Raw genomic sequence first — 14,028 nt, 5'->3', positions numbered from 1 at the left:
AGCCCCTCTCCTAACCTCTCCGAGTGAGGGGCCCTGCTGGGTCAGTGGGGTGCGAGGCTGGGGCTTCCGCTTATCAGGACTCAGAAGGGCATGGTCTCATCTCTCTCCTTCGAGGCCTGAGTGGCCTTTCTGGAGTCCATGGACAGACCTCCTCAGGCCCGGGCTGAGAGGAGGCATCGTTAAATACAAGGCAGTCAGGAGCCCAAGGAGAGCTGAGGATATTTATTTCACATTCACACATCTGTACATTTTCTATAAATAATGTAGCACTGAACTATGTACAACCATCTCTTGCCCACACCCGGTGCCAGGAGACGCTGCCTGCAGACACTGGCTGTGTTCACTGACCTTGGCCCCATCCCACCGGGCTTCCTGGGCCTGGTAGCCAGTGGTCGCTGGGACTCTCCAAGCCCAACCACTCTGCTCTCTCAGGCCAAAGGCAAGGCAGACCGTAGGGAACCTGCTGCTCAGCAAAAAGGAGCCCTCGCTCCCTGCCCCCCCACTGCCATGTTAGGGGCCACAGCAGGCAGCAGCCACCAGCCTGGGAAACGCGTAAGGACGAGGGAGGCTGCCACTCACTCTGCCACCCCGTGACTCTCCCTGCCTTTCCCTGCCCACCGCTTGTCTGGGCAGACAGGCCTCAAGCTTCCCTCCCTCGGTACCAAGTGGGACTTCGCCCAGCACCCAGTCATGCCGGATCCCGGAGGACGGAGAGCCAGAGCCCTGCACTGGAGAGTTAAGAATGCCAAGGATGAGGAACCACAACACAACTCTCAGGGACACGCAACGGTGGGCTCCTACTCTACTCAGAGTGTTTAGAAGCCACTGGCCCAAAAGACAGGCAGACATCACTCTTGAGCCCTGCGGGGAGAGTAGACTGGTCTCCTGGGAATGGAGAGGGAGCAGGTAGAGGAAACCAGCGGAGCCCTGTGACAGACACTAAGACACGCTGAGACACACAACTGTGAACGAACTAAGCCACGGCTAGGGGCTTGCAGAGAACACACGCGCAGCATTGTGTCCTTGCGAACAGAAGACGCAAGGGCATCCCCTGGACTGGGGGGCTCTCAACCCCTCCCATCAGCTCGAGACGGGCCGGGGCGGGGTCCTGAGGTCTTCCTCCCTGCTGCGGACTGCAGCCACGTACGAGAAGAGACACAACACAGAGTAGCAGATCTCATGGGCCTAGAGGGGAGAGGAAAACCAGACTGATCAGATTCCTGAGACTTCGACATCACCACGCGGGGAGATGCGCCCAGCAGGAAACTGCCCTCGAGGCTGGCCGGTGGGACAGGGCATCTGTGTGCGTGGGTGTCTCCCAGAGCTGAAGACTTGTTTTGGCTTCAGCTGAACCTGCGGCATCTAGACCAAGCTCAGCTCTCCAGCCATCCCTGGTCGGCCTGCCCCCGTGCCCTCGGCGGGCCCGCCCCACTCCTGTGGGAAGGTCCCCGGGGAGCCCTGCGCAGACCGGCCTGCCGGACTTGGGGGGCACACTCACCATTGGTGTCTTGTACTTGTGGCTCACCACTTCTTTAATTTCAGGAACTAAAACCGGACGGGCAAGAGACAAAACAGAAAGTTCAAAACTAAGAGCGATAGTGCCAGGCTCCCCCAGGCGGCAGCGCCCGGCACCGGGGTCCCCTTCCCCACGGTGGCCTGTCCCAGTGGCTGCAGCGGCTTCTGCTCTGACAGCTCCTGCCCAGCCGCTGCCGGGTGAGAGGACACGGCCCCAGACTCCTCGGCCAGGCCTGTGCGCTCTGTCGTGGCTCCCTGCTCGACGGCTGCGACTCTAGCCACTTCTGTGAGAGCCTCAGCACGGGAGCAGGCTGGCCTTTCACCATGGCCCCGAGGAGCTGCTGTGGGGTGTCCCCCCGTGTCGGCCGGGTGAAGAGAGTCGTCTCTAGCCTGTGCCATCACCTGAGACGCCCGAGAACTCCTCCCCGTTCCCAGCCCGACACTCTGTTTGTGTTCAGCATGGGTCCCTGTACCCCCAGCCCCTACGCAGAGCGTCCTGAGGCTGGACGGGGAAGTGGCATGACCCTAACACCCAGCAGACTTGTAAGCATCCTTCCCTGAGTGGCAGGAGAGGCCCAGGCCTGCCTGTGTGAGGGAGAGCGTCAGAGGGCTCTGGAGCAGACACACCGAGCAGAAGACAGGCGAGTACAGCACCCGGGGAGGGAGGTGACAAGGACCATCAGGCAAAATACACACATGTCCACAGCCCAGAATGCAAGACTAACTCACCCCTGCCCCGGCCATGCAGGGGTTCTGCTTGGCCAGAGGAAGGAGGAAGGCCCCCCGGGGCTCAGCCATCCTGATGGCCCCTGGAGGTGGGAGCAGAGGGGCATGGCGTGCCCCTGGGGGCCAGAAAAGGTAGGATGAGAGTTGGCCACACCTTTTTACTGACCCTGGGAGGTAGAACTTGGGGGGGACCCAGGGTTACCAGGGGATAAACTTATCATAGGTAGAACAAGAAGCCCAGGTCCTTCTCCTGAGTTGAAAGATTCCCCCAAACATCTCTCTGGCAGAACAGGGAAGGGAGCACACAGGGGGGAAAACTCAGAACCAGTAAGCCAGCACAAGGGGGGAGGGAGGCCGGGAGGAGGAGGGTGGGGAGAAAAGGGATGGGACAGACTGGCGAGTGAGCAGCTAGTTTGCTTGAAGGGGCCCATCCCACCCACGGCGGGGCCCAGGCAGGGTCCTGTGGGAGGCAGCACGAGCCGAGGTCACTTTACCTGCTGGAGAACGAAGGTTTTCATAGCAGCGATGAGGGGCACAAAAGAATGAAGCACAAACACAGCAGGAACTCAAAGCCCCAGGGTGAGAACCCACTACAGCACCGCTCAGCAGCAGCGCCTGGCTGCGGGAAGGCTGGCTCCCAGCCTCCAGCCTCCGGCGACAGCTGCCCTGCCTGCCTCGGAGGCCCATGGGGCTTCCCTGCCCTCTAGAGTGGCTACCCGGCCCCCGCACGTCCCTCTTCCAGCACGGAGGCCAGGTGGATGCCAGGGGGGCACTGGGGTGGCTGGAGGGAGCCCTGGGCTGCTAGGAGGAGCTCAGCAGGCGACATGAACACAGCAGAGCTTGAAAACTGCCCGTCTGCTCTGCCCCAGAACTTTCTGACCACCAGCTGGCCGAGAAGGGGGGAGGGGCGCCCACTCACGGAGCCTCCACTGGAGCGTCTCTGAGCTCTAAACCCATCTAAGGCCACTTGCTCTTCTGCGACCCCTTCCCTAGCAGCCACTGTCTCTCTCTTCTTTCTTCCTCCTTCCCTGGCACCTCGCGGCTTCCCTTTGCTTCCCTGTCACTCCTAAGCCTCCTGACCTCTCTGCAGAGGCGCTTCTTCTCTCTGCCTCTAGTCCCTCCTCTGGAGCGCCGAGGTTTGAGTTACTGCCATGTGAGTCCAGACCTAAGAGCAAAATAGTGTAATTACCAAATTCCTCCAGGACAAAGACGCCTCGGACTGTATTGCACTTTTTAATGTGATTCAGCTCTATGAAAACCTGCAAGAGAGGGAGGGAGGGCGGGGTCAGGCCCGGAGGCTCTCCCCCTGCCCAGGCTGCCCGCTCCCCCAGCTACAGCCCCGCCCCCCGGCACAGAAGACCTAGTTCCCAGAGGGAGGGCCGCAGAATCCACACACACACAACTCAAAGCGCTAAGAAGCGAAGACAGCAGAAAGGGCATGTACCTTCCGCTCCTGGCCGGAGGAGAAAGCATGGGAGAGAAATGAAGGCGTTAGTTTTAATGGTCAGACCCCACCCGAAGGCCCCTCTGCTGTCCTGGGCTGCCCGCCCATACCCTCTGCCCAGGGCAGCGCCTGGAGGACACGGTGCCCCGGGGGTCTCCCCCGTCAGCCCATCAGCTCTCTACCCTTCCATGCATCCTCCTCCGGCGCAGAGGGCTGGCACGGGCGCAAAGCTCCCCTCGGACTGTCCTCGGGGTGGGAGGTGTTGATATCGTCCTTGAAACAAAATCCAGGCTCTCCCAAGAGGTACGCGGCAGAGAACAATGGCTATCGCTTGGGAGCACCGACTGCGAGTTCTACAATCCTATCTGCGAGCCTCACATCCATGCGGCCCAGTGTGCAGCACGACCCTCGTTTTACAGAGAAGGACACAGGATCAGGCAATCTATCTGCTCACGAGTAATGAAGCTGGGCTCTGAGTCCAAGCACATCCTGACCCGGAAGATCCGTTTGTGACCCCGCCCTGGAGAACTCCACCAGAGGCCAATGCGTCCTCAACTCCAACGGACCCCACGGCCGTTCTCCTGTGATCAGTCAGGGCCTGACTCCCCCTCTCAGCAGGATCTCTCTTCTAGGGCAAAGCCTTAAACTACAGACCAGCAGCTTGTACCTATCCATGGACTGGTTAGACACTGGGTCGGTCCGGGTCAGGGGGGACCCAGAACGGGGCTAGCCGCTGTTTAACAAGACCTCCTCTTCGGAAGGTGAGGCATCAGGGGAAGCCACAGCACTAGAAGCCTGTTCCCCAAGAAGTGCCGGCACCTTCATGCTCCAGGAAAGAGCTTCACTAAACCTCTCCTTGGGCTGACCCTAAGGTCTCAGGTATGCTATTTAATATATTAAAGTCACAGGCAGGAAATATACTGCTGGAAATAGACTGCCTGAGCAGCTGTTTCCCATCACACCAAAGCTGCCCGCGTGGGTTCCTGAAAGAAGAGACTGCCATGGCAAGGGGAGGAAGAAAGCCACGGAGTCCAGAGGGCCACCTCCCCCGAGGGTGTGCGGCCTGGCCCGGGGCTGTGGTGTGCGCACACTCCGACCTGGCTCACAGCCTCAAGGGGAGGAACCAGGATGTCAGGGAAGGGGTAGGGAAGGCACTTGTGTGAAGAGACAGAACTGGGAACGGACCTGGGATGACGCGCTGGCCTCAGAAAGGAATTAGCTTAAGGACTGTCCACTGAGAGAAAAAGTAACACTGTGTTAAAAGACCAAGAGAAAAAAAAAGTCAGCTCCTATGGTGGGATCACAATGAGAGAAAGATGGACTCTGAAGTGCTCCGCAGCCAAAAGAAGGGGAATGGGGCCTGTGGAGCAGGGGACAGAGTGGGGACACTCAGAGGAACGGAAAGAATAGGAAGAAGAATCAGCAGGAGAAATGGGCAAATAAACACACATACTCCAGGTAAGACAGACACAAGCTCCACACGCGCACACGCACGCACGCGCACGCACACTAGCTTCGTGCACACCGGAAACACGTGAGGAGATCAGCTGGTCTAGACTCTCAAAGCAAAACCACCAAGCAGAAGCACACCCTGGGAACAAGGGAAGGCAGACACTGTGCGAAGAAGGGCCAAGTGAGACGCTCCCACTCACACTGTGCTGGGTCTAATGGACGGAGGCAGCCTAGCCACCAAGGCTCCCTCTCTTTCCCCACCTCCCACGGAGGCTCCTCCTGCACCTTTTGGGTGGTGGCCAACGTCACTGCGCCCTCCCTCTGATTTCTGTCTCTGGTCCAGGTGCTCCCAACCTCCCACTAACCCCGAAGGCCCCGAGGCTCACTGGGAAAGCATTGGGACCTGGGCACTGAGCCTTTCTGCGGATGGAAGAACAGGGCCAGGCAGCCACTGCTGCCCCTCCCACCTACCTGGCTGTGCATGAACTTGAGATTGATCCCTTCTAGGGTGACCTGCAGCAAGCCGCCCTCACCAGTCTTCATGTCCTGCACAGGGAACTCGCCACCCAGTTCAGGGCCTGCGGTGGGGGAGGAGGTCGTCAGCTAACTGGGGCGGGGACCCCGGGCCTGAGCTCCTGGTTAGGCCTCTGACCCTCAGGACGGACAGAACCAAGCAGAAGGCCCTTGCTCGGGGAGTCACTGTCTTCTCACCGGGTTTGATGCTCTGCTGTCGGGCCGCGGCTCTCTCCATGCTGTCCTTCACGCAGTAGTACAGTTCCCGACACTGCGGCACGGGGGACAGAACATCCCGTCATCCGGGCCTCCCAGGGTCCCCCTGCTCCACTCTCTACCGTCAGCCAGGGCCAGGCCACGGGGACAGCCTGCTGTGTCCCACATGACAGCCGGACATAAAGGGGGGTCTCGACATGGATCGTGGAACTTTAACTTCCTTGCAAGAAGCTCGACGCTTCGCCCTCAGCACCCACCCCTGTCCGGACGGAGCTCCTGGGTACCTTCTTGGTATAGAACTTGTTGAGCTGAGTCTCAGAGCCATTTCTGCGCCACAGGCACAGCACCTTGGTCTTGGGGCAGTAGGTCATGTTGATGAGCTTCTCGTACCACCAGCGCTCGTACACCGTCCCGATGTTACTCCGCAGGACCACGCAGTCATCGCACACCTGTGGAGGCCATGGGGAGCCTCAGCGGGCCTTGTCGCCTGGACTCTCCGTCAGTCCAGGCTGCACGGCCCTGTCTCCCGGGGGGAAAGGATAGGACGGCTGGTCCTGGGAGCAACCCCATGGTCAGCTTCTCGGCCTCCTGCTTACCGTCTTCCTTTGTGGGGACACAGACATTGACCTGCCGGACGTACTGTCGGCTAGAAAGGTTACTGAAACAAAAGGAATCATGGAGAGGAGCCTGCGGGCAGGGAAGGAGGCGCAATCGGTGCTTCAACTTTCACTTCAACCCACGTCTGTCACCTCTTATATGCTCTCATCTTAAGAGGATCTCATGCCGCCACATGCCACCCTGAGGAATGATCTCTGTGGACGCGCAAAGGCAGGAGACTACAGCAGGCTTAAGCAAGGAGGGAAAAAGGGAATCAATGATTTTCTAATACTGGTTTAGCCTTAGTTCTGCACAAATCTTTTAAACAATTAATCACCTAAGTGACGCATGGGCAATGCTTACTGCAAAAAATATAATATAGGGAGGTATAAATTAAAAGGCAAACTTCTCCTTCACATTTTCTTTTTAATAGTCTAAGTACTTAATTAACTAATTAACTAATTAATTTATTTTGAGAGAGAGTGTGTGTCCGTGCATGCTAGTGAGCGTGAGTCAGGGCGGGGAGGGGCAGAGGGAAAGGGAGAGAATCTTAAACAAGCTCCACATCTGGCGTGGAGCCTGATGTCGGCTCGATCTCATGACTCGAGCCAAAATCAAGAGTCAGACGCTCGACTAACTGAGCCACGCAGGTGCCCCCTTCACGTTCTCTTCTTATTCAACATTCTCCCTCTCAGATCAGACTGCGTTAGGTTCCCGGCTTCCCGTTACTTAGCTGGGTCACCTTGGACAAGCTGGCCTCATCTGCATTTCCTCATATGGAGATTAAATAAGTCAATGTGCATAGAATTCTTCAAAAAAAGCTGGGCACATAGGAAGTCCCTATAATTAGATGCTATAACATTATAATTATAATATAAAAAATGTAACAATGATTATCACAACCCCATTGATGGTTCTCAAATCTTTCTCCACATGTGACCCATTTTCCTGAGTTCCTGAACCTCTATCTGGATGGCTCACAGGCAGCACCTTGATCTCATCACGCCCAAATCTGAAGTCGGCATTCACCCAGCGGTCCAAGCCATTCACCCAGCGGTCCAAGCCAAAAATGAAGGAGTGATGTGAGACTCCTTTTTTCCTTCTCACTACACTAAGTTCTGTCCATTTCACCTCAAATACCCGTGGAACTGTCCCCCTCCCCGACTCCAGCTGGTAATTCATACTTCTTTTAAATGTAAGCTCCAAGGTCATTTCCAAGGGGTCATCCACTACTCCTAGATCCTCTGCTATGTATTCCTGCACTGCCTGCCCCTCTGCATCTTCTCCCATAACACTCATCATACTTCCTGACACTTCGTTTCCTTAGCTGACTTCCCCAATGGCTTGTCAACCCCATACGGGCAACAGAAACCATGTCTCGCTTACTCACTGCTACAACCACATACCCACAGTACCTTGGCCTATAGTATGTGCTCCATAATTTAAAGTGAATGAAAAAGGAATATGCAAAACTACCAGGTTTAGTCTACTATTAGAAGTTACAGAGGCTCAAAAGCCTTATGAAGAACAAGGTCATATAATAGCTGAGTAGAAACTAGAAATCTAGTCCTAGTCCGATTCTAGTTTTCTCAGGCTAGAGAGATGACAGTAACAATGTACCTGACTCATCTATGCTGTTGGTGGAGACAGAAACTGGTATAGTCTTTCCGATGGTGTTTGGCTGAATCTATAAAAATTTAAAATCTGTATAAGCTTGATCCAGAAATTTCACATTAAGAATCTATGAAATTAAGAAGTCTATAGAAATTCTCATGTGAGGGGCACCTGGGGGGCTCAGTTGGTTGAGCGTCCGACTCTTGGTTTTGGCTCAGGTCATGACCCCAGGGTCCTGGGATTGAGCCCCGTGTCAGGCTCCCTGCTCAGTGGGAAGACTGCTTCTCCCTCTCCCACCCCCCTGACTTGTGTTCCCTCTATCACTGTGTCTGTCAAATAAATAAAATCTTTTAAAAAATAATAATAAAATAAAAGGAAAGGGTGAGAATCAGCTGCCACCTCTTTATGGTGCAGATATCCCGTTAGTCCTCGGCTCGAGGAGAGACCTAACCAAATTCTAAAACTTCACAGTGACATGAACACGACTCTCTTCTCAGCCACACCAACACATGTGTGTCGGCTTCAGGGCAGAACATCTGCCCCATACTTGATAAACCACTCATTCAGAAAGCTGTGGGTGTAAAAATCAAACTCAACTAAACCAAAAGGAAACAGAATACTTGTAAAATTATTTAATTTTACTACTTTATATAGGAGTTATACTTGGTTCCTTCATTCATTTTAGAATTAAAAATAACCGGTATTTTAGAATTAAAAATTAAAAATTAATTCTAGAATTAGAAATAAAGAAACCAAAGCCAATTTCCTTTACAATCTTGGAATAAGGAAGGGTTTTTCTACCTATGACTCAAAATCCGAAGCTATTAAAAAAAAAAGACTAATTAATTCAACTACATAAAAGTAAAAAGATTCTGCCAAGGGCTGGGGGGAGGGGTTAAAAAAAAAAGTAAAACAATTCTGCATGGCAAAAACCCATAGACAGATTCAAAGGACTGATGAGGAACTTCACAGGGAACAGGTCAGGCGGCCCGTATCTACACCCACTGATCTCAAAGAGAGAGAGGTGAGCAAGTGGGGCAACAGGCAATATGCACACCACCCATGAAGTATTCTTGCCAGAATACTGAATCTGAAACTCACCCGACCCCTAGAAAAACTACTAGTGTTTATAAAAAATACCAGTGATGAAGAAACGTGTTAATAACACTAAAGAGATGCAACCAGCAGAAAGTCTAGAACCTGAGGTACTCCGTGCGGCACTTTCTTCAATGAAAGAAATGGCAGAGTGGAAGGGGAACTGTTAGATGTTAAGAGCTACTTCAGAGTCCTATCAGCCAAAGCCATCTATGCATTTTTCCCTTTGGTGCGGTGACACCCTCTGCAAGCTCTTCCAGCGCCTGTGCGTGTGTGGAGGGAAGCAGGTGCGGCCTCGCGCACGACAGCACGGTGAGCGACAGCACGGACGTGAAGAAAACCAAGGGCACGTATATACTGACCGGTGAGTCAACTACGGTACAACCACACCATGGAACACGACACAGCCGTAAAAAGAATGAGAGCCACAGGGAATACAGCGGATGACATCATTGAGACGTATGGTGACAGATGGGGACCACACTTATCATGGTGAGCACTGCACAATGTACAGAATCACCAAATCACTACGCTGTACACTTGAAACTAATTCAACATTGTACGTCAACTCCTCTTCAATCAAAAAAAAAAAAAAAAAGAACTTTCTTTTTTTACTGACATAGAGATCTTCAGGATATGTTCAATGAGAAAAGCAAGGTACAGATCAGTGGATATGATGTATTACCTTTCTTGTGAGAAAAAAGAAAAGGAACTTAACTTTATATTTTTTGTGTGTTTGTATAAAATACCACTGAAAGATACAAAGGAAACCACAGAAGTGGTTACCTACAGAAGGAAGTGGTGAAGGGGAGGGGAAATTGAGAGGAAAGGGATAAGAAAGAGAGCGAGACTCCTAATGCCTACTGTTTCAAGCTGTCCTGACTTACCGACAGTGTGACTACATCATCTATTCAGCACATATGTAAAAGAAATGACGGTGAATTATCCATTATATTACTTGCATAAGAGCCTGACGATTTAATGATAACTGGATCATGAAGATGAATGAGATTAAGTGGGAGAAATATTCCAGTATCCGGTCTAGGAGTTCCCTGTGACTCTCAAATGTTCCTGTGAGACATAGGAACTAGCATTTACCTCCATGAAGAAGATATCTCCATTTGTGTCTGTCCCTGCATGTACCACAAATGTTTGCTTCTTCATGTGCCGGCTGCCACTGGACCGGATAGCGAGATCACGTCCATTCTGAGGAAAGAGAGATCTGTTAAGGACATCGGTAAATCTCTCTCACAGAGCTCTCTGGACCAAGAATTCCGCCCCCATCCCCCACTTCAGCAAGTAAATTCCTATCAGCTTCCTGAGCACAGTGCCATCTGCTGGCCACAGGCCATGAGGGAGGGATGCGTTCTCAAACTTTTTGGCCTTGGGACTCCCATACCTCTTAAATATTATTCATGACTCCGGAAAGCTTAGGTTTCTTTGAGTTATATTTATGGATATTTACCACATTAGAAGTTAAAACTGGAAAAAGTAAATATTAATTTTGAAGTCATTAAGAATTCTATTAATACACCCATTACATGGTAATATAAGTAATTTTTTAAAATAACGTATTTCCCAAAACAAGCAAAAAAATGAGAAGACTGGCATTGTTCCACATTTTTGCATACGTTTGTCTTTAAAAAATATCTGGATTCTCATTTCTGCTTCTGCATTCAATCCACTGTGTTATGTTGGTTTGGTTGAGTTATATAAAGAAAATCTGGTCTCACAGACATATATTTGGAAAAGGGAGGAGTATTTTAATAGCTTTTCCAGATAAATATGATCATTTTTCTTTGGTAATTATAACAAAACTTTAGAAGTAACAGTTTGTCATAGATGCAATATGAAATCTGAAAACCCGTCAATGAACATTTCGTACTTTGTGGCATGAAATCCTTTTGTCTACCTTGCATTTTGATTGGATCTTTACTCACACTTGAATTTGTAACACCACATAATGGCCTTTCAAAAACTATGGGTTTAAGGAGTAATGCAGCTCTTCTAAATATTGACACATTTCATTACAGAGTATCAAAAAATCACACTGATTAATATCATCAATCTTGTTACAAAAGCCTTTAAATATCAGGAAGCTTCAAGCTTAAAAGTCTGAACAACCAAAGTTAGTCAATCCTCCTAGTGAAAATTATGTCCCATGAATGAAGCTGACAGTTCACCTTGCAACTCAAACTGTTACAATCACTTTTTCTTGAAACAATCATATTTTGCTCTGTAGCACAATACTTCCTGTATATTTCTCATTTGGTCACATAAAATATTAAAAAGATGTATCATCAATGATCAGATTAGTAAAATTAATGGTTTGAATGCTTTCACTGAGAACATTCGTAAGTGCAACTATTTTTCTTTCTCTTTTTTAAACTGAGAGTGCCCCCTGCCCCATGGCTCCCAGCACGGCTTAGTGCCACTGCCTTCACTGTGTGAAAGTTACCAGCAGTTTTAGCTATCACTGCTTTTGTACCATCAGTGCAAATGTCAACCCAGGACAAAAAGGCAAAGATTTTAGTACTATTATGGAAATAGTTTTCAGCTCATGGATCCTTAGGAGTCCACAGACCACACGCAGAAGTGGCTGTGCAGGATGGTTCAGTACAGAGAATCCTGTCACAGAACAGAGGGACTAACACCTCATCTAGACTCAAAGCCCTATTTTCAAAACTGTGGGTCTTAAAAATATACACGCCAACAAGTGACCCGTGGGGAAGCCTCTGCATTAGGTGACAAGGCCCTAGCCTGGAAGGTGACAAGTGCCAGTGGGAGGGGAGCCTAGGGGACAGCCCAGACATGCTTACCAGGTTCGCCAGCTGATCAAGCACTTCGTTGATTTGCTGGCTGTACACAAGCCCAATATGCGACTTGCCCATTAGGCGCCTCACCTTCTTTCGGATGTCATTCTTATTTACCTGCAAAGCCGAATGGGATCTTAATGAGGGCTTGCTCTCTTTGCAACTGACATAGACATAGACATGACACAGACATAGACATGACATAGAGGGGAATGTACGAGCAAGTTTCGTATATGTGAGACAATTCCGAGTCTACATCACTGAATATGAGAGAAAACATTCAACTGTTCTGCCAACAGGCTGGGAAGGAAAACCCTGGCTGTCTCTGGGTGGCTGCTGTAGATAAGTAGCTTTTAGAGCAGGTCTGGTTCAAATGGACTGGGGTTCAAGGAGACACTTCCTCCCTATCCCCAACTGTAACACTGAGCCCTGACAGGGCCATAAGAACCCCTGGGGCTCCTTGGAGTATAGTTCAGAAACGAGACTTTAGAGGAGCAACATTCTGGCTTGGCTGTAGCAGAGACATGTTCCCGGGGTTCAGGATCATCACCCTTTCCCAACCAGAGTTCACCGGGACCCCTGGAGTTCACCAGAGAAGAGAGATGAAACAAACTAAGTCAGCCTGTCAGGTGTTTTCTGTGTCAGATCAACTAAACCCTGCATGTTTAGAGAGGAGAAAGAGAAGAAACCTAGGGACTCACTCGCAAAACAACTCTCTTCTACCCATCAACCCCAAACTTATGCTTCCCTTTCAAAGCAGGACTCTTCTATTTGGTAACATAGTTCTTCCACAGCTATAACAAGTACAACCAAGTCAACCCAGAACGTGCCATTAATTTTTAACGAGTAGCTCTTTTTACACCTATGGAAAATTCTATATGATAAAGGGCTAGTGCTGAAAAATGAATTCTGACTATCCGAAGATTTTAGAAACTATTTTTTAAATTCATCGTATTCTGTATGGAGTTCTACTGGCATCCTAAAACTACTTAGCAAAGGAAGCCAATTTAAAATTCAAAATAGGGGGTGACTGGGTGGCTCAGCCAGTTAAGCGTCTGCCTTCAGCTTAGGTCATGATCCCAGGGTCCTGGGATTGAGCCCAATGTCAGGCTCCCTGCTCGGTGGGGAGTCTCCTTCTCCCTCATCCCTGCTCATGCCCTCTCCCTCTGCTCACATAAATAAATAAAATCTTTAAAAATAAATAAAAAATGAAAATAAAACTCAAAATAAACAGGGTGCCTCGCTGGCTCAGTTGGTAGAGTGTACAATTCTCTTTTTAAAAAGAGTTATTTATTTATTTTAAAGATGTATTCATTTATTTTTGAGAGGGAGCACACAAGCATGTGTGAGTGAGGGCCAGGGTGGGGAAGGTGGGCAGAGGGAGAGAGAAAGGGACAGAAGCAGACTTTCTGCTGAGTGGGGAGCGCGATGTGGGACTCGATCCCTTGACCCTGACCCACGACCTGAGCCAAACCAAGAGTCAGATGCTCAACTGACAATGCCACCCAGGTGCCCCTGTTTATTTGAGAGAAAGAGAGAGAGAGAGAGAGAGAGAGAGAGAGAGAGGTGGGGAGGGGCAGAGGGAGAGGGAGAAAGTCCCACGAAGACTCCACGCTGAGTGCAGAATCAGACACAGGGGTCAACCCCATGACCCCAAGATCACCTGAGCTGAAACCAAGAGTTGGATGCTCAGCTGACTGTGCCACCCAGACCTCCCAAGTGTGCCACTCTTAATCTTGGGCTTGTGAGTCCCAGTCCTATGCTGGGCACAGAGATTACTTAAAATTTTATTTTTTATTTTTTATTTATTTTTAAAAAAATATTTTATTTATTTATTTGAGAGAGAGAAAGAGCTAGAGAGAGAGAGCATAAGCAAGGCGAGGGGCAGAGGGAGAAGCAGGTCCCCTGCTGAGCAGGGAGCCCAGAGTGAGGCTCGATCCTGGAACTCCGGGATCATGACCTGAGCTGAAGGCAGATGCTTAACTGACTAAGCCACCCAGGAGCCTTCCAAAAAAATCTTTTTAAATAAGAAAATAAGAGGCG

The 14,028-nt window shown here is 50.5% G+C and overlaps 1 protein-coding gene across 50 annotated transcripts in view; it reads right to left on the bottom strand.

Moving 5' to 3' along the window:
- Positions 1–538: 538 nt before the first annotated feature.
- The window catches only part of MADD (MAP kinase activating death domain), a 39,151-nt gene continuing 25,661 nt past the window's right edge, over positions 539–14,028 (bottom strand). For 24 of the 50 annotated variants that reach the window (XM_032360111.1, XM_032360112.1, XM_032360115.1 and 21 more), the window contains 7 exons: positions 11,992–12,102; positions 10,271–10,378; positions 6,151–6,315; positions 5,849–5,921; positions 5,609–5,715; positions 1,499–1,545; positions 1,068–1,185 (listed from right to left, as the gene is read on the bottom strand). In XM_032360111.1, the coding sequence (XP_032216002.1) occupies positions 1,522–1,545; positions 5,609–5,715; positions 5,849–5,921; positions 6,151–6,315; positions 10,271–10,378; positions 11,992–12,102 (588 nt within the window). In that variant the 3' untranslated portion in view covers positions 1,068–1,185; positions 1,499–1,521. Of the gene's footprint in view, positions 1,186–1,498; positions 1,546–3,430; positions 3,501–3,685; positions 3,695–5,608; positions 5,716–5,848; positions 5,922–6,150; positions 6,316–10,270; positions 10,379–11,991; positions 12,103–14,028 lie in introns of all 50 variants that reach the window. The other 26 variants (XM_032360094.1, XM_032360105.1, XM_032360120.1 and 23 more) reach the window with 4 other exon arrangements.

This window comes from Mustela erminea, chromosome 9 (genome assembly GCF_009829155.1).
Source record: "Mustela erminea isolate mMusErm1 chromosome 9, mMusErm1.Pri, whole genome shotgun sequence".
Lineage (NCBI taxonomy): Eukaryota > Metazoa > Chordata > Mammalia > Carnivora > Mustelidae > Mustela > Mustela erminea.
The sequence above is the reverse complement of the archived record's forward strand: the minus strand, read 5'-3'. Positions and strand labels throughout refer to the sequence as shown.